The 24,084-nt window shown below is 33.0% G+C and overlaps 1 protein-coding gene across 2 annotated transcripts; it reads right to left on the bottom strand.

Moving 5' to 3' along the window:
* Positions 1-373: 373 nt before the first annotated feature.
* On the bottom strand, positions 374-24,084 carry LOC149772590 (uncharacterized). 2 transcript variants are annotated; one of them, XM_089947605.1, is made up of 6 exons: positions 23,996-24,084; positions 12,619-12,726; positions 10,047-10,139; positions 5,195-5,345; positions 4,001-4,095; positions 374-2,293 (listed from the first exon to the last, which is right to left on the bottom strand). In XM_089947605.1, the coding sequence occupies exons 2-5, from the start codon at positions 12,721-12,723 to the stop codon at positions 4,043-4,045; spliced, it is 402 nt and encodes a 133-aa protein (XP_089803731.1). In that variant the 5' UTR covers positions 12,724-12,726; positions 23,996-24,084; the 3' UTR covers positions 374-2,293; positions 4,001-4,042. The 2 variants fall into 2 exon arrangements, with proteins under 2 accessions (XP_089803731.1, XP_089803732.1); XM_089947606.1 differs by lacking the exon at positions 4,001-4,095.

The raw sequence follows: 24,084 nt of genomic DNA, 5'->3' as shown, positions 1-24,084 counted from the left end.
CAGAAATAAACGCAATTGGACTTGACCACATGACTTTGTTGTCACCAATGCAAATACTCCCTTTATTTGTCAACTGATGTAACTGCACGTATTGTTGTTACAAAGTCATTATCGAAACATACATGAATTACAAACATTTGACATATGATATGTTCTTATCCTGTGTTGCTACCTGTAATAATGGCGGAAGATAAGACATTCATAGTACTAATACATCAATGGAAACCAACACACGGTCGTTAAAGAGTTCTTGTTTATTTCGCTAGAAACAGTGAAATAATAATAATAATAATAATAATAATAATACTAATACTAATAATAATAATAATAATAATAATAATAATAATATGAATAATATGAATATACCGAGAAGAAAAGAACTTAGTTATATAGATCATACCCAGTAATATTTATCAAACGACAAAGTAGATATTCTCTTACACAGAGGTTAAATTTATTCTAAATTTTTCACATGACTTTGAGAGTTTTAAGCACTGATCTACTTAAATTCACTTGCATAACCATTTTTGGTTTGAGTCAAAACTAATATAAAAAAGAAATAAGATGTTTTCCTAAAATAATCGAAGACTGACTTTCATTAGAAAGAACATTGTGTACATGTACAAAGATAATTTGTATTGACTATTCAATCATCATCCACATATCATTATAATAATAGCTTTCAATTTTCTACAAATATTAGCAATTTTCTTTAGAAGTCACATATGTGAACATGCTTTGTTTCAGTTCATGGAAAAAAGACTGCCGAAAGTTTTGTCCATATCAAATTATAGGAATGCATGATTTTGGATCTATCAAATGTTAAATATTCATCATTCTATATATTTGTACCAGGTCTTTTATTGCCCAAATCAATGTATAATTTAGCACGATCGTATTTGAATTTTAAGATTGTTTGTATTTATTCTCACACTATACATGTAACATCATCGTGCAGAAAATAATTAGTATATTAATTAATGAAAGTCACGTCATCAGGATTATAATACGCGGCTTCAAACTGAGAGCTTCAGTCGGTAATTAATTCTACAAAAATGTGCCGACGATGTGCCCGGGAGAATGTTTCATCCACTAATTATTATTATTATTATTATTACTATTATTATTATATATATATATATATATATATATATATATATATATATATATATATATAGCAATTAAAACTTCTGTCAGAAAGATCATTAGTGATTAGGCAGATCCATTTTTATACATCATCTGTATAGAGCATTGATCAATCAAGTACTTCATTAAAACTATTTTTATAACCATTGAATCAAAATGGCTGAAAATGAGTTAAAATTATTGCATTTTATTTCCGCGTTTTGGAATCTTATCCACACAGAGGTTGGATTTGAATAATATGAGACTTTTCAAGTATCATTCAAAATATTGATGGGAATGTATCTAAAATTTGTACCTCACTGCACAACCTCTGCCTGTTGCCGACTAGTGGTATAGAAAATTTCATGATTTTCAGATCTAATGAAACTTGTCAGTAGCAGAAAGGATGTAGTTTGGACCCAGTTGTCCTACTACACATAATTATGTAGCTGATCTGAAGTTCTATGCAATACTATTAACTCGTGGTATTTGGTGATGAGAATAAAATGTTTGATATACGGCCTTCTTTTGCACGAAGAAATATATATCAACCTGACATGAAGATAACGGCAAATGTTAAAAGTACCCAATTTATTAAACTGTTTGGGGAAAAGAAAAGAAATTAACATATCCAAAACCAATTACCATATTTATCATATTTTAAGAACTGAACTTAGTTACTTGGTCATGTCAATGTCGAACACGATATAAACGTCCGTAATCAACACTGTGAATGGAAATTAAATTCATATAAAATAAAAGTAACGAAAACATCCACTTTGCGATTTGAGATTCCTTGTTGGGAAAAGATATATCAGGTACTTCATGATAACACTAACATAAATAGGGTTCATTTGCTTTTAAAAAAAAGGAAAAAGGTTTACGATTGAAAATAAACGCATTATAAACAGCTCGAGTAATGTATTATTTCATCCTCTGGGACTCTTGGTAACATTAAGTAGGTCTTTTTCCAAATTTGAAACTCTTACAGTGACAAAAACAAACAAATCAAGTAAATATGTAATATAAACATAACCACTGAATTGCTTGAAATCTTTTACAAAAAAAAAATTATTCGCTTGAAAACAAAAACAAAAGAAAAACATTAACTTAATACACGGCCACTTTTGCTTCAAAAAGCTCCGACAGGATGAACTTCTTTACCTTCCTGAAAAAGAAATGACAAGACATGAGAAGTAAATTAAACACTAAAATGTTGTAATATCTTTTTCATCTATACAAAATACATAGCAATAGGATTGCCAAAACAATAATCGTCTGAATATTAATCTAAATTATATAACTTTGTTTTTGATAAGTATTCAGCTTCTAAATACAAAACAAGCAGTGAACATATATTGTGCCACTGCATAATTTTCTCATACGTTAAAGAAAAAAGAAAAGCACATGCACGGAATATATATATATATATATATATATATATATATATATATATATATATATATATATATATATATATATATATATAGCTCCGCTAGGATGAGCTCATGTATATTCCGTGTGTGTGTATGTAATATTTGAACGAGTGGCCAATGAACTATATGCGGTAGGTATATATAGGTATGTATAGATGATTTAAAAAAAAATTTATAATGATGTCACGCTGTTTACTTTTATGGACGCTAAACTTTCTATACATAACTTTCACGTGAATGTAGCTATTATTGATATATGTGATTTATGTACTCAGCTGAGGAAGTCACGGTTCAAAGTATGTCATGAAACTAGAGTGACAACTTAATCTGTTTGAGCCAATTTAGACGTGCAGAGTAATCCCTTTACTCTCAACCCACACTCTTTTCTCCTCTCCGTTTGTTTCCTTTAAATCAGTTGTATAACGCTCATTTGCAATATTCGTTTTGTTTATTCTTTCTCCATGTACTTTTCAGCATTCATCTGTATTCATGTAGTAATCCTCTGATCCAGCCATTACACATTGCCACTGTTCGTTTATGTACTTGTGTATTTGGTTAATTGCTGTTGGTAAGTTGTGCTAAAAATACGGCAACACGATATGCATAACTAAACACCTGTTTATATAAAAGTGCAAAAAGCAAATATGTAATAAATATTGGGTTTTTTGGGGGTTTTTTTGCACTGCTGTGAATGAAAACCAATCATTTCGAAAACATTCTACTTTAACAAATTTGTTTTAATATTAAGATCAAAGTTTTCTTATGCGGATATATCACGTCACTCTACACTTACGACTGCCATAATGAATGTATACATAAGGAATTAAATATTCCCATTCATTGCTTTAGAGCGGATATGTCATTGATGAACAGGACAATATTTAATGAGATCGAAGCCAAATCCATAATTTATGATGGAGATCAGGTCTGAAAATCATGCACCTATTAGTTACAGTTCGACCGAATCACAAAGGTATTTACTGTTTAATAGTAGTTTGACTAGCAGAGTGGAAACCAATCTCAAGATTAATCGCAGAGTTTTATGAACTCCAATCCTGGAGATCTTTCTATGACTAAATTGGCTACTGTAAAAGTAGACATGTATCGCCCATGTAAACGTAGAAATAAGTGTGATATTTGATAGATGTATGACTAATTATTTACGTTTTGACCAGACAATGTTTGCATTGTTTTCTGAGTTAAATAGAGACCCCAGTGCCGCTAAATATTCATTTTCCTGTTATATTTTCATAATTTGTGTACACATCCAGACTGATACGACAATTTATCATTCAAAAAATGTTTCCTGGGACCGAACAGTTTAGTTGAAAATATTATAACACAAAGATAATACCAATTATCCTACGTTCTAGCGCATCGTATGGTAGTTGATCGCATTAAATATTGTCTTGTTCATTAAACTATTAAACAGTAAATACCTTTGTGATTCGGTCGAACTGTAACTAATAGGTGCATGATTTTCAGACCTGATCTCCATCATAAATTATGGATTTGGCTTCGATCGAACAGTTTGCTAGAAAATATTATAACACAAAGATAATACCAATTATCCTATGTTCTAACACATCGTATGGTAGTTGGTCGACTATTCAACATTGGTGGTTTCCTCCAGACCGTGCATATTCTACTACATAAACACTAAGCCGCTACCTCAGTTGAATATAAGCTTTGATAACATTTTGTACACATGTCAAACATGAAGATACGTTTGAAGTTTTAAACAGATGTATCAGCTGAAATTTCAATAATACAAATAGCTAGTTCCCTTCGAGACAACTAATACTTGGGAACAAGGTAAAACATTATGCAGGTATTAAAAATAAGGTTGTATTTTATAATCCATTTGAAAACTCGAACATGTATATACAGTGGTGCATAACCTGTCACATAGATAATATACCTGCCGATATGCAGTAAAATGCCAACAGTATCTGTTTGATAAAAAGAAAGGTATGGTTGTGGTGCTCAACGGCACAAGCAACATCAGTAGGTTATTTAGTGCCAAGGCAAGTTGAGCAATGTGCCTTTTTCAATGACAAACCAGAACAGAAAATGTTTTCACATTCAATACTCTCAGTGTAGTTCAAAGACATTCATGCATAGTGGTTAGCCAATCTTGCAGTTCATAGACTTCGTGAATCCTGTAAAATGTGACGTCCAAGCAGTAATAGAAATAGTAACAAATCTCAATAAATAAATAGCATTAAGTATATTTTGAACATTGTTTACAAACATAGCCAAACCAAACTGGAAGGGAACATTATGTGACTTTAACCAGTCTAAATGCAATTGGTAGAATTTTTAATTTTATTTCCATGACATCATGACATACGATAAACAAATATCATTGCTATGCAATGAAGTGAACAATGTGATCCTTATGCACACTTCACATGTTTTCAAATATGGTTAACATGTGTGTCTCACATACACATGTCTGACATGTAAGTGGAAGCATACGTTGAACATTTTAAAAGTTAAACATATCCTATTTCTTCGTATTAATTGAGTGGTCTATCAGTTAGTAAGCATCGTTGACTCTAGACGAATTGTCAACAGTAGTTTTAATTTATGTAGATGTTATGTAGATCGCCTAAGAAATAGCAACTAACCATATTTCCAGCAGGAGACAAAGCTCATGTCGGTCGCACTTCGAAATGGACACAATGTTTTATACAAGCTTCGCCGTTTTACTCGGTCTTCGGGTGTTGTCGTTGACTTGGGAACCACGGTTTCCTTGTTCACTGTGCCTTCCTCGTCAATCTTAAAGTACACAAACTAGTATTAGTTTTCTAAAAGGCTTCATTGCTTTATTATGCTTGTTTGGTTTGGAGAAATGAAAACTTGCAAATATATAGTGGCAATGGCGTAAGAAGTAGGTCAGTTAAATATTTTTTTAAAGCGTGAACGTTCTTTTCATGTTTAGCATTTTCGTGATAACTATAAGTCGGGATATTCTTTCCTAGTCATTGCTTGGCAGACTAAGATATTTTTGCTAATATAATAGTTACACAGTGTTTTAGAAGAGCAAATCATTATATTAATTCTTTAAAGATCTTCTTGTAAAGATTTATTATAGTCTTGAAATAAATATATAATAAACCCAATGTAATTCAATCAAATAGACATAACATCTTAGTATACGTGAGCTGGCTAGGATACGCACTGAGTATTTTGATGCTTATTATTTAGCAAATTCACTTTCTTTTGGAATGCATTAAATTTGAAAAAAATTGCAGATATGGTTTCAAGTATATATTGAGAAGCATCTTATTAAGTACTTCTATTCTGACCTTTTAAAGGTTTGTTTAATCTTATACATTAGGCACATTATACACGCTAAAGGCATACATGTACATATGTCACGCCAGTACATTCAGTTGTATAGCGTATGACATAAATTAAGCTTGGGAGTGGACAACGAGCTTTAAAGGGTCAACAACGGCTGCATTTTGCAACCGGTGAAGATACGGTCAACACTATCTGTGCTTAGGGTTTTCAATATTTCTTCATCGATCCGTATTTTACTTTTTGTATTTAAGTTATCCATGGAATCGAATCAAACCCAGAGCTCAGACCGGCAGACATGGGAGGCCACCAGTAAATCATGCATACTTGAGTCTGGGAGGATCCGGCACCGATACACGGAGAGACTTTAAACATACAGACTGGAAATGGTTAAAGTATGAACGCACGGCTCAGTCGGTATCAATGCATACCTATTCAGCGAGGGTATCAACCCCTCACTTTACTCTGTCACAATTTTCGTAGCAAGAAAAACCAGAACAGCAATCCTCTCTGAAAGCCATCACAAATCAGATAATCTCGTACAGATCGTGAATGGTAACCCTGAGCGATAGAATCGACAGCTTTGAAGATATAACGAAAAGGCTAAATAGGTCAAATAAAATTTTGAAGGCGCACAACAGCAAGTTACAAGTAAAACTGAATGATCTCAATGAATTAATGGTAGTTCTTTCAATAAAACGTTTTGAAGAACGAGAAAAAAACTTGATAATCAAGTAATACAATCACTCAAATCAAGAGTGAAAAGAGGAAAGACATGGAAAGCTCGGTAAGAGAATATATAAAGCAACTATTGGGCAAATCGATTAAAACATTGAAATTTAAAGAGCGTACATGCTACATTTGAAACGATTACCATGGCCATAAATTAATGAAAATAATTGTTTTAAATGTAGAGAGAAATGAACATGACAGCCCAAAACAAGACCTAGACCTATGTGGAAGAAAGTGAAAGGAAAAGAGGAGCAGCTGGCACTGACATAATTGAAATGTTTTAGAGCTAACTGAACTACCTACTGGGGTATCTGAGGGTCCCAGAAAGGGTGTGTCAAACACGAACAGTTATCTCTCCCTTCTTCATCCAGGCACTCGGGGAAGTTAAAGCAGCCTTCTTTGAAATATGACAGACTGTTTACTAATAGAACTGAGTATGTGGTTAATGATGCACTGCAGGATAGTGTAAGTATAAATAATTAACAAGGGTCTGATCATAACGATTTTTGCATTATATATATCATGTGGAAAGGATTAGTGAAACTATCTTTTGAATCTGGAATAATTCAGATTTAAATAGAAAACTATCTAGTGATCTTTCGAATTTTGATTGTAATGAATATTTGATTTAATTTATATTTAGTTTGATTTAATTGATTGCTTGTTAGTTCCACATTTTTTGTATATATTTTTGTTGTTCCATTACATGCTATTGTAATGCAAGTTTTACTGCATTTGATATTGTCCAGAAATTTAGTTCAGTTTTTTGAAAACCTAATATTATAACTTTGTATCTAAAAGCTAACGTAGTTGATGACATTATTTGATGACTGCAAGTAAATAACATTTGTATTCATTCGTAGTGGGGAATTTATAGAGTTAAATTGAGACTGTAGTGGGAGGATGTGACATTAAACGAGTAGCAATTATTTCTTAAGTCTTATTTTACCGGAGGGTTCACCCTAATTCATGCGTCTGTTTTGCGCAGTAGCAAGATTTAAATAATGATTTTGTTTAGAAATAATATCAGTAGGGCTTTTTAAAACTTGGACGAAAGAGTTTTTTACTGACCAGTTTGAGTTAAAATTATATTTTATGGAATTATTAATTATTTTCCTTGGGAATATTTAAGTGCTTATACAAAATTCTTGGACAAAGACATTTATTCAAATTTTATTCGGTATTAAAAGCTGGAGTATTATTTTATGTGGTTCAATAAAGAACCGTGGACACTTCAGTACTATACTGACTTCAGGTTAGGTCATTCCCTTCCATTTTGGATTTTCATCGGGACAGGAACTCAAATTTATTAGAACATTTTATTGTTAGGACTTCTAATTCTTAGTTCTATGATTATTCTTGGATTATATTTCGATTTAATTCTTAGAACCATAAGTTATTGTCCTAATTTTTACCTTGTGTTTCAAGAGAAATAAATTATTTGTTAAATTTTACAAAGCTTGTTGTCTTAATTTTTTTTGTATTGTTGCTGTTTATGAGAGCCTAAACATGTAACATAAATGCATTACTTTCGTTTTTTTGTATGCATCATTTTGATCTTTTGACACTGGTCGAGAAGTGGCTGATGGAAAAAATGACATAAGTGGTTTTCCAAGTTAAATAAGTGTCAGAAATATAGAGGTTAATGAAACACGTTATTGCAGTATAAATACATGAAATTGAGGTATTGCCGTATATGTAAATGATCATATAGTATATAATGTTAATATTTATCAAATCGAGAGTAAATAATAAGTATTACCTGGATACAATTTTCATCTTGTATACCAACCGTTCATGAAAACTTGGTGTAGTAAATATGTTACCTGATCAATAGTCAATACATGCAGAAGAAAACATTTTTACCCTCAGTGAAAGCGAATCCTTACATTATAAAGTTCTGTATCCAAACTACCTGTGTATTACTGGTGAAGATTTCAATGTCTTTACCTCCACAAAACCAGATTATATGATACATGATACTAATAAGATCATTGATAAAAATATTGTATATCTTGCGGATACAGATTAAGGAGAAAGAACAAACAAGGACATACAAAGCTAACTCACTATAATAAGAATTTACCTAAATGTCTAACAAGCGCAGACAGAGGTGGGATGGCAGTGATCCGTAACGGAGAGCGCTTTAGACCACTCGGCCAATCGGGGCCCATGATAAAGTTATTGGGAACTTTACATATACATAGCATACGTTTGTCTCAGCCATAGACAACTTACTGTCACATCGACCATTATATTCATGTGGAACTACTTTAAGAATTGGTAATAATATTGAATCCTTTAATCAGTCAATAATAGTTCACATGGTTATAGCTGATCCTGTTACCAGCACACTGAAAATAATAAAGGTATTTATCCAAGATAAGTATAACCGAGAAATGAAACGCAAATAATTATCTCTGTCCATAATGTCATTCCTGCACCATCGGAACAATATAATACTATATTCATATTGATAGAACAAAATTAACTCAATGCTGCTTTTCATTTGTAATTTAGGGTATTTGTAAATCAACACATACAGTGAAAGTAGATAAAATGATACGAATAAAACGTGATCATAGTTTCGCCAACAAACAGCCTTGATATGATGCAGACAGTAAAGCAGCTAAATATAGCTCACTTGATGTGCATAGAAACTTGTGATATATATAGATGATATAGCTTGGCTTATAAACACTGTAGAAATGTATAGAATTATGTACAAAATACAACTAGGCACAGTCGCAGCTAACACAGAGAAAATGAAAAGGTAGGTCTTTAAGATGCACTTTCATACAAATATTCCAAATGCTTGTGGAAACCTCACAATATGCAAACACAAAGACAGGAGTGATCCTTCTTCAGAACTATCAGCTATCGTCCAATATCAGCGTAAGGGACCTTATTTCAAGACAAGATAAAAAGTAAAAGTCAAATGATCATATTTGCATAGTTGCATTAAATAGCTTAGATGTTTAGTTGATGTACATCTTCAAGTGTGGTCAATCCTTCACATAATCTTTTTATATAAATTAGGATTCAAAACATATTACCGTACCTTGAAAATGACATTACCTCGCACTGTTTGAACGTTTTCAGTTGTCAATGTATGAAACATCAAGCGAGAGAGAAAAGTGTAACAACAGAATCGCCATCCTAGAAAACCACAATAATTTTTCTTTATTGGTATGTAACAACACATGTATTCACATCACTGGCTAAGATACAACATGTGAGTACAAGACATAGATGTGTTACAGATGGCTTATGTTTCTTGTTTCAAACTGTTCCTCTAGAAGTGAGTAGCACAGAACCAATCTAACGATATATAACTCAGGATATCACATTTCAAAGGGATTATTTGCTGACCTTTATTTGAGATAGTTAAACTTTAACACCACTCAGTTTTGACAATATGTGTAATAAAACAAGTGTACTTACATATTTCATGTTATAAAGGAGCTGGTCTTTAAAGGTCAAGAGGTCAATTGGGTCCATGTATCTGGGTCGTTTGTCTGCGGCCATAACTTCCTTCTTGAAAAAATAAATAAATTAAATTAAATAAAGTTTAAAAAAAATTAAATAATAGTTATGAGAAGCACACCAACAGTGACATAGACAAGATGTATGTAAATAACATTTTGTTCTCAATTTTGTCATTAGCTGTGCCACAATATACGGAAAATAAATTACCTCGAGAAGTATAGTTAACTGAGAATCCATTTCACAAAATTACATCATGCCCAAACGTACGTGAAATTTTAAGGCTTAGAAAATTTTTAAAATTACTGGGTTTTAGGCGTTTTTCCTCCAGAAATAGTTTCAGTTCGAGCAAATTGTTTCAAATAAAAAGTCATTCTTTTGGTATTAGTGTTTTACGGCACGCAATACAAGAAGCTTATTTAGAGCAAAATAAATTACCCGTACCATCTCGGTAACGAATTTGGTCATCTAATATAAGTCACAGCAACCCACAATAAATTGCTTGACGTTGAACTTCAGGCTAAATATAAATGAGGCTTTGCCAGCAATTACCACTGGACAATAAATGTACAAGTTGGGATCACATTATTTATTTTCTAACAGAGAAATATCGTTCATTTAAATACAAATACTAAAACATAAAAACTGAGAAAAACATAGGCGTAAGATAGTATAAAATCCAGTTCACACATTATTACAATAATTAAAGGCTGCTGAATTCCCATGATCAGAATTAGAATTATACATAGACCGGAACCATATAGCCACTATTGTCCTGACGCGCAGGCAAACTTTAATGGATGAATGCACGCTACATCAATTTTAGTTGATAAATATACCGTGCCGTGCTATGTAGGGTATGTTAATAATGAGACTGGCGCAATAAAGGATGTTGTGCTCCACTAGAGGCGCCAATATAAATCATATCAAGTTGAGCATTCAGTGATCATTCAGTGATCTCTTTATCTAAATTACGATTACAACTTGGACAATCATTATATTGTCCAACCCGCACTGCCTATAAGATGTCATATGAATCCCGATGACAACTAACAATAATATAGATTGTGACAGATACAAGAGATTACAGTTACAAATCGACCTTGACTCCTGACTTCACAAAATAGCTAGTAATCTGTATGCAGCTGATAAATTTACAACGCAGACGATATTTGAATAAAACTGTTTTGTCTTCCATGAATGAAATTACAGAATGAGTCTACTTCTGTATTGTGACTTGAAATCCTTTAATATTTGAGTTTTGTTGCATCGTCTAAAGATGGTAATACCGTGTCCTCAAATAATGACTTTATATAGACAGACTACACTGTTAGCCATTGGATATCTTTCTATGGTATATTGATACAACAGAAACATTTATATCCCTTGGATAGCTTTGTATGGTGTGTGTGTGTATATATATATATATATATATATATATATATATATATATGGATGGATGTATGTATGTATGTATATATATATATATATATATATATATATATATATATATATATATATATATATATATATATATATATATATATATATGTATGCATGTATGCAATATAATACACTACAGTATGAATCTGCATTCGAGTTTAAATTTGGCCTGAGTGGTATGGTACATTTGAACATGATTTTGCATTCAGGCTCATCTTTGGAAGATATAATACAATAGAGCCTGAGTTTATATTCAGATTTAAATTAATTATATGAATAGATCTTCTGCAAATACTCTTACAACACCATTACAAATATAATATCTGAATAGATCTTCTGCAAATACTTTTACAACACCATTACAAATATAATATCTGAATAGATCTTCTGCAAATACTCCTACAACACCATTACAAATATAATATCTGAATAGATCTTCTGCAAATACTCTTACAACACCACTACAAATATAATATCTGAATAGATCTTCTGCAAATACTCTTACAACACCAATACAAATATAATATCTGAATAGATCTTCTGCAGATACTCTTACAACACCATTACAAATATAATATCTGAATAGATCTTCTGCAGATACTCTTACAACACCATTACAAATATAATATCTGAATAGATCTTCTGCAAATACTCTTACAACACCACTACAAATATAATATCTGAATAGATCTTCTGCAAATACTCTTACAACACCAATACAAATATAATATCTGAATAGATCTTCTGCAGATACTCTTACAACACCATTACAAATATAATATCTGAATAGATCTTCTGCAAATACTTTTACAACACCATTACAAATATGATATCTGAATAGATCTTCTGCAAATACTCTTACAACACCATTAAAAATATATCTGAATAGATCTTCTGCAAATACTCTTACAACACCATTTCAAATATAATATCTAAGAACGTTGCTTCTCGTATTTTGCAAATTGCATAAGGAGATTTTAAAGGCTTATTTTTCAATGGGTCTTATCTCTTTATCCCCGTCTAGTGTGTGTGTCTGTCTGTGTGTGTGTGTGTGTATATGTCTTATATGGTTCATACGTGACCCTACCTCATCCTCATCTACTTCTGGGAAATCAATGATCTGAGGCCGTGTGTCCGATACATGGAACAATACAATGATGGTTCCCAGGATAGACACAATTTTGAGTTTCATTTTCTGAAATTGGAAATAGAATATCAAGAAGTGTAACTAATAAACACATACACACACACACACACACACACACACACACACACACACATATATATATATATATATACGGAACTTTCACAATGATAGGTCACGTGATCTAAGCATCGAATGTACCATATACAGAGATTTATGCTATCGAAGGTACATGGCCATATGTGACGGCTGTCCATTTGTGTGTCCATCATTCATAACATCAATTAATTATAAAACATTTTCTCTGTCCTTTTGATTTCGTCTACATATTGTAGGTCGAGAAAAGTAGGATAATCCAGATCTTACGGTCTGTACATGTTAACAATAGCTGACATCTAATACGCATACATCATTACTGCCTTATGGTATGTCGATTTGAAAAGTAGCTGGCGTCTAATATGCATAAACCATTACTGCTGTATGGACTGTGCATATTAACAGTAGTATGAATCTAATACGCATAAATCATTACTGCATTAAGGTCTCTTGATATTAACAGATGCTGAGATCTAATATGCATAAATCATTACTGCCTTATTGTCTGTGGATATTAACAATAGTTGGCATCTGATACGTATTAATCATTACTGCCTTCGTACGTATATAATTGACATGGAAAAGTTGAAACTCTCGCCCGGCTACACACACTGCTGTCAGACAGATAGATCTAGCACTGCTTGGACACTTTGTGATTTATTTTGTATTGTTTTGGTGTCTGTCAGTTATCATTTTATCACACTTCAACACTTCATTAAGCCTGGCATAAATGAGATATACAATCAGCATCGGTTACGGTTCTCGGACTTGTAATCATGTTAAGGACCATGAAGGCAGACTGGAAAGCGTAATGGGTTTTATTTCAGCTGTAATGTCCGTGAGTCCATACATGGAGTCCACAAACAGATTAGTAATGTAATTAAATGTACAGCTCGCAGAAACAGTATCAGATATTTTTGTTTTCAAAATGAATTCATTTCTTTGATCTTCATCGTAAATTTAACTGTCGCTAATCATGCCAGGAATCTTATTTTATCAAGCGCGTCAACTCATCATACAAAATGTCCGCAGAAACAAAACAGGGTTGCAGCGCCTACGGCATTTAAAGATATAATTCGCACAACTTTTAGAAATATATGAATTTGCTTGAACTATTTATACGATGGAAATACACAATATCTGTTGATGTCTGAGTTTTAAGTCTAGCTTGATCACCTTTAGGACAAATAGCACAGATACCATTTTTGACACTAAACTCTAATGCTGAGCGCCTAGCGATGCAGCAGTTAATAACTAGGCTGGGTTTGAACTCGTGAACTGCCGCATCCGAGGCGGAATCTTAAACCGCTAGGCCACCGGAACGTTGATAGTACCTCAAATCGTCTAGCACCACTGAAGCATCATATCTCAGAGGAGTGTTAGGCCTCCAGGAGACCTGCCTTAGACGGTTATTAATATGGTAAAACAAGACGTTCGAGGTAGCTTTACCTATAGCACCATTTACATAAACAAGCAATGCCTTGCTGGTTTAGTTTCCGCGTGTATGCCTGATCTCCCATCCAAACGAATCTCCTTTGAAAGAAGGACATCCCTTAACACATGACGTGGAATCATCTGACTACCCTTAGTAGTAGGCGTTTCCTGGAGCACGATAACTCTTCTTATCCATCCTGATAAAACAATGATAACCCCTCTTGAGCACACGAAACTGGTCAGCGTTATCCAGAACCCAATATGTTTTAGGCCAGGGCATGGAAATCAATGGCGATATGAGCGGATAAGGAACATTCACTTCCCAGGAAAGGAAATGCCTACATCTTGTACGGATTTGAAAGGTTCATAGTGAAGGAAAGATAGCAACCCAATCCCCTTCTCGCTCCCAGGCACCATTGGGATTGAATGATAGCACAGAAACAATGAGATGGTATCGATCGTTTGCTTGTATATGGTGCATAGCTTGTATTCCATTGACTGAAGAATAGTGCCGCACAACATATGATTAGTGTCTGGCTGCATCAACAATGCGATGGAAAGGTTCTCATTAGATGAAATGGATCGATAACCCTGCTTTCGCTTTTAAAGAAGCACAATCTACCTTTCGCATTCACAGTCATCACATATCAGACAATAGAACCCTCATCACACAATCTAGAGCGAGATCGCTGTTTGTCCTGCAATGATGTTTTGGGGATGGATTGACGACTCACTGTAGCCGGACGTCTTCTCTTTCTTGGGGGTCACCAAGGATCTAACCATATGAGGCGTTGACTGGTCCATAACGAGAGTTAAGAGTGCTTGGATATGGGTTTTTGTCCCGCGTGACTTTTTACCTTCTTTGCCCAACGAAGAATTGTTTTTTTCCAATAAAGAGAAGGATTATAATTCCTCAGAGGGGAGTATTGTCACCAATGCAAGATAAAAATGACGAAAATCCTTTCTTCCGCTCCTTGGAGGTTCACCTATCTCGGCAAAATATCTCATATTTTATCAGACTATAGACAACAAAAGCTATAGCCGTACGTCTGTACACATTGTTTGCAAATTAATCATGTAGGTGGGTATCCCAAAGGACCTAGTATGCATAAACATTTATATACTTTGAAACATTTGCCCCTGAATTGTAAAATTACTCCAAACAATATTTCAGTAAATAATAATGTGAACAATATTTCAGTACGAAATATTAGAACTCAGGAAAACACGTTTCCCGGAAAGTAAATCGTATATCCATATTCCTGTAAAACATATTCCTGTAATACAATTGAGGGAAACGCCTATCAGAAACTTGAAAAGTTATGATTTGCTTTCCCTGACAACGGAAATGAATTGCATAATTTAAAGATAGCTCCACTTGTTACTTAGCATAGCGCAACAAAATCCACAAGACTGACAAGAGACCAGGAGGTATATCGTTTATACGAAACAGAAATGCAGACAATTCTGCCCAAAAAAGTGCAAAAAAAGAAAACGAAGGAATGTCTACGGAACGAAATTGCACAGGTATTATCAAGCGCAAAGTCCATGAAAAGGACAAGATGTATCCTGCATGAGCTTATGACGTACAGTCACATTGGTGTGTGCTCATTTTCTTCAACGTTCTCAAGAACTTTGCATGATCATTGAAGGAATAAATCATAAGATTTGAATGGAGACTTCATTCTTAGAAGCAATGCACTAGTGACAGAATACGTATTACTGCTATTAACGTGCTTATTTTATTTTCTTCTGTATAATACCCCCCTCAAGTTTACATTTTACTATATGCAAGAAAATTCTACACAAATCGATTAGCATAAATTATTTAGAAAAGTCTGTAAACCTCTCCCAATGATTTTAAAGCAATTAAATCAACAAGCCATAAATAATAAGCATTGTAACAATTATGAGATCATTAAAAAACATTTGTCTCTGCATATGCTTTTAAATGCCTGAAAATTGATATGAAGCACAAACACTCTATCCTAATGTGTGGAGGTATCTGGTTAACATAATGATGCAAAAAATGTTAGAGTAGCAAACCCAGGTCATGTATTTGACCCGTTGATTATAACAGAACACGAAGCAACCTGTTCAGTTTGAGTTGACTAAACTACCGTTATCAAAGAACAGCCTTAGTGTTTTGTGTTCTTTGAACCCGAAAGAGATTCCATTAAAAGCCATTTATTTTTTTAGGGAGGGGGATTGTTTATTATTATGATAGGATTCTATTTGACAATTCTGGGAGCTGTAGATCGAGCTAAGTTGTACACGTTTCATGCAGTGACAGGTTATACATAGTGTGGAACGTGCAGTTATTAAACGATAAAAGTATGTTGTGCATCACTACCACGAGTGTACATGTATAAGCCCAGAAATGCGATAAATAAATAAAAAATCTAGACAACTGGTTCTGGATACAGTGACAGAACTGACAGCATGAGCATATAGGTTACCCACATGTCTGTTTCTGGTCACAACGAAGTTAATGGAGAAAAATATGCTATATGATGAACTAGAAGAAAAAAAAGTGGCAGTACAAGGACCTTCACCTTGATAACACACAATTAAATAATGCGAAAACTTGTATCAAAGAAGATTGAAAATGAGTTAGAGTTATAATAAAATGAGCATGAATTATGAATAAAACGTCCAAATTGAAGTTCAAAAGAGAATCTTTGAGAATGGAACATGATTTGGAAATGAGGCAATTATAGATTCAACTAAAAAAAATAAAAGCAACACAAAATGCAACAATGAAAACGTGTTTTCATTCATTGCCGTGTTAGGTAAAACTTCAAGCATATGGTCATGAACGAGTATAAGATATCTGGACCTTTCATGCTGAGTGGGAAGTAGTTGTAAAGCAGGCTAAATGGTCCAAGGATTTGAAAGTATCACAGCTAAGAACATTTTTGATAGATGAAGCTAGACAAGGAAGGAACGCTTTTGCTACGTACATGGCGTTTGGGAATGAATTGATTGACCGCTTTATAAAACGATCACAAAGCTGAGGTGTTGAGTGTGAAGAAGAAAACTACTTAGACGTGTTATGTACAGATGGCCAGGATTGATTAATAAATACAGAAATTATTGGTTGGTTGTGACCCAATTATCTTTCTTCTTAAAGAATATTACCTAACAACATTATCGCAAGACCAGACACATACTTTTGAACAAAAAAGCCTTAGATAAACTGCAGTGCTACAAAAGATTACATTCGTTACATTCTAACCAGTTTTTTTCGTAAACAAGACAATGTAAGCTCTGTACTAACAACACGAACGTTAAGAATGTAACGTAGCAAGTGAAAAACAACCAACCAAACACTAAATGGTTAACCCACTGGTGATAACAGATTTGTTTCAAAAACAATACTTTCAGTTTATATTGCTAGGCTGTTTTCAAGAACAACGTCTGGACATATGGACATTATGGGGGTGTTTGATCATGCTACTACAAAAACTTTCCTCTGAACGATATTAAGGCAACATGTCTGGCTAAAGCACTGATGGAGTTGCTTAGCCGAATTGGTATTCCAAGGGCCATATTAAAAGTAGGACCAACTTCACTAACACTTTATTAAAACAGCTGTATGATCTGTTGAGTATCCGTGGTGTTATGACAAAGCTTTTTCCCCTGCGAGCAAATACAAATATAGAACCCTTTAACCGAACAGTGTAATCAAGTTTGCAGAAGTTATGTGCAGACAACACGAATGAATAAGATGAGATATTGCCATGTTTATTATTTGCATACCGCAAAGTCCAACATGAGAGATGTTGCAAGGTTTACCGGTTCAAAGTCTATTACAAATTTTACCAGCAAGTTTACGGGAGGAGAGGATGTCATAAAGTCATCTGTGGCGCATGTTGTGAATATGCGCGAAACGTTGGCTCACGTTGGCTCACGTTCGAATTCTTTTGAAAGATAATCCGCTGAATTAGCAAAAACAATCAAGGAATAAATTATGGTCGTCATACGAACAAAAAGGAATTTAGCCCTGGGAATAGTGTGTAATCTCCTGCCATCAAGTATTAAGTTTCAAAAAAATGACGGCAAAATTACATGGTCATTTTCAACTAGGTATAACTACATAAAGTAGTAGAACCAATAACCAATATCCTCAATGACGTAGAAGGGGCGACAATACAACCTTGTATAGACTGAATAATTTAATTCTTTTAAATGTCGAAGGATGTTGTTATTGCTATCGCAGTCATATTGGCATAGGATTTCGGAACGTTAACAGTTAACTGTGAGGAACATGTATGGCTGGAGGCTTCTTCCCGAAGAGCAGATCTACGCAGCTATATCACAAAGAATTCTTTGCGTTTGTTTGGACATAAATTCAGTCAGACATTACTTGACACAGACAGTTGTGGTTGATGTGGTTAAAATCAATGTAATGAATGGAAACAGAGTCTCCTTAGATGGTATTTGGATTCCCCGGCCTTACCTAACTTCATTATAATTCAAACAATATACAAATGCGTATGAATTGACATGACCGTAACTGAAATATGATTAATAGGAGTAGACATAATGGCGTGCTTAGTATACTTTAAAAATCACTGATTTAAAGATTCATGGATGTTTGGAACTCGATTTGTTCTGTTTCTTTGGGAATCATTTTCAAATCTATGTAGATATAGATGGTAACTGGTTTATTTGATTACCACACTTCCAGATGGTAACTAAGCAAATTCAGTATTCATTTGTCAAAGTTTTCTCTAAAAGGTATATCGTATCAGCATGATTTCGCACTCAGTGCAAATCAAGTTATATTTGTTGGTAATGCCAGTTAGCTACAATACTCATCTCAGCATCCTGAATATATGGTACCAGAAATTTTGTAGAATAACGGTGCCTTGATTTATGCCCTTACAGAAGGTACATATGTTAAATTAATCAAATCCTCATCTCTAACGTTTACTAAAACCATAATAAAGTATTAGAGTTGGGTATGAAGCTGCAAGCAACAACGAATTCGGTTTTATTGATTTCAGCTTTCGCTATATATTAAGCTGTATGAACCGTAATTTGCGTTCATGCGTCTTTTGAATACAAAGTTCAACTGTTTCAAGTAAATTGATGTGTATTATATTAATTCGTTCATGAATCAGCCCTCACAACATGTCTATTTCATTCCAACTAGAGTCGAAAGGTTGATACAATCCTTTTTTTGTCAACATAGTATACACTATTTTGGAAGAGGAAAGTACATTGTTACATAAGCGCATATACAATATTGACACAATCTATGTTATTGCTCCGTATGATTCTAATTGAAAATATTCAAAACTGAAAGAACGATTCGTTCTTGTTATATTCTACATTTAGATAAAGTTACCTATTTTTGTCAAATTCCCCTTATAAATTTTTTTCCAGAACGGTACCTTAACATCCAAAAATATGAATGCATTTTTAATATAGCTAACTGATGTAATTATGGTAATAATGCCGGCGTTTTTATTCCAATGCAACCATGGATTTAATAAAAGTTAATGTATAGTTCCTTCTTTCGGACATTTTGTTATGAATAATGTTGTAAGATATAGTGTGAGACCGTAGAAAATCAAAACAATTCCGACCAAAACATGTACAACAAAATGGCTTCCACACCGATTCCAAGACATTCACCGTTGCCACAACGGGATTATTGACCTCCAATTCAGCGTACAGAACATCAAAGATGAGATGTGATAAATTATATTAAATATTACCAGAAAACAATATGACAACTATGTGTGTAGCTTTTTTGATACCAATAAGATCGAATTATCTTGATATATAATGACTATTATTTACGAAATCAACTAGATTAAAATGTTTCACCATCTTCTATAAAACATTTGAAAATAGAATTGACAAATTCTATAAAATCAAAACACGAACATAAATTATACATAACCAAGTATGTATAGACATGACCATTGCATTTTCGCTGATGTAATACACACCATACATCATATCTGTTTAAAGACCTAGACTTAAAATAAAATACGAAAACACCTGGAAGCAAGATACATAAGTCATCTGACTATTAGATACAACTAAAATGATTGGGCCATCACGCTGATGTTGCATCCTGTTATAGTCCTTAGGAGAATCATTCTTTAAATTATTCTTTTCTTTGATTTTTCCATGAGATTTGCAAACTAATTAAGAAAACTACTTGCATTCGATGAATATAGCATTAAAGTCGAAAGAGTAATAACCAGTTTAAGTTCAACGCCTATACCTTTGACTAGGATGACAAAGTAAGCATGTGCGATTCGGTCTCTTCCGCCAACGTCACTACGTGCACGAAAATTTACCGTGGTCTGAATCAAATGAACACTTTATAATACCATTCAACATACTCATTCTGACTGGATGTTTTCTTCCAATTTAGTGACGTACATACGTAAGATTGCTTGGATGCATTAAAATATATATAAAAATAAAAGAAGTATCTTAGGGTAGCAATACATTTTAAAGCGGATAGAAGTCTTTCATTGTCAGGTTTTTATACCTTGGTTCATCTACTATCATTAAAACGGTCATTACTGATGAATTATTTTTCGTCTCCTGTGATACCATGTGTCTAAAAAGTATGGTCAAGATACGTGTACTTTTGTATATTAAACAAAATATATCAGAGAGATTGAAGAATTCAAGGAAATGAATCCTAACTCCTGAATCCATGATCAAGATTTACCATGGACTAGCCTTCCCACAATTCTTATCGACTACCATGAATGTATTTTCTTGGAGGGTTCTCGTCTCGTGTGTGTGTGTGTGTGTGTGTGAAAGAATCTCAGCTTTAGTTTCAGCATCTACGTTCAAAATCTTTTGATCTTTCAACGTAGTAATACTGCTTGTAAGATTGAATAAACGTAACATTGAATCGAGTTTGATCCAATCACCCAACTGTTTTCATTGGGGAATCAATGGTGTTAAACGAATATAATAAAGAACATGTATTTTCCATTTATGGTATTGTGCTGCATTGTCTAGTCGGCTAGCGTGTCGAGCTCACAACCGAAAGCGTGTGAATTCGAATCCCACAACCAGATCAGCTATGATCAGCTATTAATTTCAGTCCCTGTGCGGGACACTCTCATTGAGGATATGATGAAGTCAACCTTTTTTACGATTAAAAGTTAAAATATGAAAGCACTCTAACTACATCGGCTCCAATATGCCTACATGTGATCGTGTCCCATATAACACGAAAACTAACTCTAATAAATCCATCTGTTGTATATTCTCTTTATCAGAATTTACTAAATTCAAGCCTGACGTCGCTTTCCCGAAAATCAATCCTACTTAGAAAATGTAATTTCGAGTATGTTATGCTTCTGCTATGATGGTGACATCTCTATTGCTTCCAATGAAACGAAAGGACAGTCAATATTATCATTGAACAAAATTATTCATTTGTTATATTTATGTACTATGTTTTACAAATATTTCGAAATATACAAAGTTTTCCTGCGCTGAACATGCTAAACATTAAAGACATGAAATTTAACAGGAATGTTCTCAGTGCTGAAAATTATAAATGGAAGCGTTCATAAATATAACTGAACTAAATTTCTTAACGATTATTTTTTAATTTACAAGTGAATACGAGAGACATACAGACAGAGAACTTTTTGGAATATCACACGATATAAATTTTTGATATTGTACCAAGACACAAAACAAATTTCACCATGTATATCCAAAATATATTGCATATTTTGACAAATTATTATATATATCTTTTGCTTTACGAAATAAATTAATCAGCCTTAAAGTTCATGCTCTGTTTTATTCAACCCATTTAGTTTTCTTTCACAAACAGCGCTTTTCGCTAATCATTTACGCACTCGCCAAGGAATAAAGTTATAATAGATCAAACCTCAAAATATAATTGTTTCTACTTATAAGTCTTAAATATTTCTTTTATGTTTCATTTACTGGCAGCATTTAACGACGGAATAACAGTCTCAATAGTCCGAATGCAATAGTTTTGGAATAGCAAAAGGGCCACCACATACTTAAAATTAATACAAATAGGTAAAGGGCCGCTAGGTATTTTACAAAAATACAAATAGCAAAAGGGCCAACAGGTATTTAAAATTTATATAACTAGCGAAAGGGCCACAAGATATTTAAAATTAACACAAATAGCAAAAAAGCCACTAGGTATTTTACAAAAATACAAATAGCAAAAAGGCAAACAGGTATTTTAAATTAATATAACTAGCGAAAGGGTCACAAGAAATTTAAAATTAATACAAATAGCAAAAGCGCCACCAGATATTTAAAATTAATACAAATAGTTAAAGGGCTACCATATATTTAAAAGTTATACAAAATAGCAAAAGGGCGTCCAGATATTTAAAATTAAAATAAAGAGCGAAAGGGACATCAGATATTTTAAATTAATACAAAAAGCAAAAGTTCTTTCTATATATTCAAAATTAATACAAACAGCAAAAGGGCATCCATATATTTAAAATTAATGAAAATAGGAAAAGGGTAACCAGTTATTTAAAGTTAATACAAATGGCAAAATGGAAAACAGTTACTTAAAATTAATATAAATAGCACAAGGGTCACCTGATACTCTAAATCAATACAAATAGGTAAAGGGCCATATATTTAAAATTAATACAACAATCAAAAGGGCCAACGGATATTTAAAATTAATACAAATAGCAAAAGGGCAAGCAGATATTTAGAATTAATACAAATAGCAAAAGTGCCAACAGATAATTAAAATTAATACAAATAGCAAAACCGTTACCAGATGATTAAAATTGAAACAAGTAGCGAAAGCGACACGAGATATTTAAAATTAATACAAATAGCAAAAGGGCATCCATATATTTAAAATTAATGCGAAATAGCAAAAGGGCGTCCAGATATTTCAAATTAATACAAATAGCAAAAGGGCCAGCAGTTATTTAAAATTAATAATAAAAAGAAAATTGCTTCAATATATTCATAATATATACTAATAGATGCAGTTGATAGGACAAGTGCTGTCTGGTATCTAGCAATAATTATAAAAACAGAAAACGATAAGAGAATGGATATTTTGGGTACATAAACAACAGTTTACAGTAATTCAACGGATGTAGAATGCCTAAAATAACAAATAACTGTTGTGAATCTAATAATATTTATAACAGAATCAAAATGATATGCAATTAGTAGTGTATATAACAATAATGTAACATATTTGTTTACTTTTAAATTAGATAGAACGCCATACTTATGATTGATTGCTTTAAAAATTGCTTCTTTTCTTATAATTTGCAACAAGCTAAGCAGCCTTATTTACATATATCGATACAGAAATATGATTTAAATATCTATATGTGATTTAATGTAGAGAATCACAACAAGTTATGAAAACATAGACATTCAGTTGCTAATATTTAAACCTCGTATCAAATTGTAAATTCTGTCCCATTTATATGTATGGCTTGTGCCAAATGACGATTGTTTTGAAGAAAAATAAACAAATGTTTTTCAGTCATTAATTGTGTTATATGAAAGGATTGCTGTAATCTACTTGATACACACACATATGGACGTACATATATTCACACACACACACACACACACATATCTATCCATCTCACTCTCTCTTTATCTCTCTCTTTATCTCTCTCTCTCTCTCTCTCTCTATATATATATATATATATATGTATATATATATATATATATATATATATATATATATATATATATATATATATATATAAAGAGAGAAAGACACACAAACAGGCAGCGTAGACGTTACCTTTGGATTCTTTTCCTTCACACAAATAGTTTTCTGTTATGAAATTTGGCTTCAGCGTCTGCACTGCGCGCATGATCCAAGCATTTATG

Source organism: Sinohyriopsis cumingii, unplaced genomic scaffold, assembly GCF_028554795.1.
Source record: "Sinohyriopsis cumingii isolate HCF-2022 unplaced genomic scaffold, ASM2855479v2 utg001356l, whole genome shotgun sequence".
Classification (NCBI taxonomy): Eukaryota; Metazoa; Mollusca; class Bivalvia; order Unionida; family Unionidae; genus Sinohyriopsis; species Sinohyriopsis cumingii.
The sequence above is the reverse complement of the archived record's forward strand: the minus strand, read 5'-3'. Positions and strand labels throughout refer to the sequence as shown.

Coding starts and splice junctions, on each gene's coding strand:
- LOC149772590 (XM_089947605.1), bottom strand. CDS start 12,723: ATGAAACTCAAAATTGTGTCTATCCTGGGAACCATCATTGTATTGTTC. Junction 10,140..12,618: donor CAGAAGTAGATGAGGATGAG/GTAGGGTCACGT, acceptor TATTTTTTCAAG/AAGGAAGTTATGGCCGCAGA. Junction 4,096..5,194: donor TGTCTCCTGCTGGAAATATG/GTTAGTTGCTAT, acceptor AATATTTTCTAG/CAAACTGTTCGATCGAAGCC.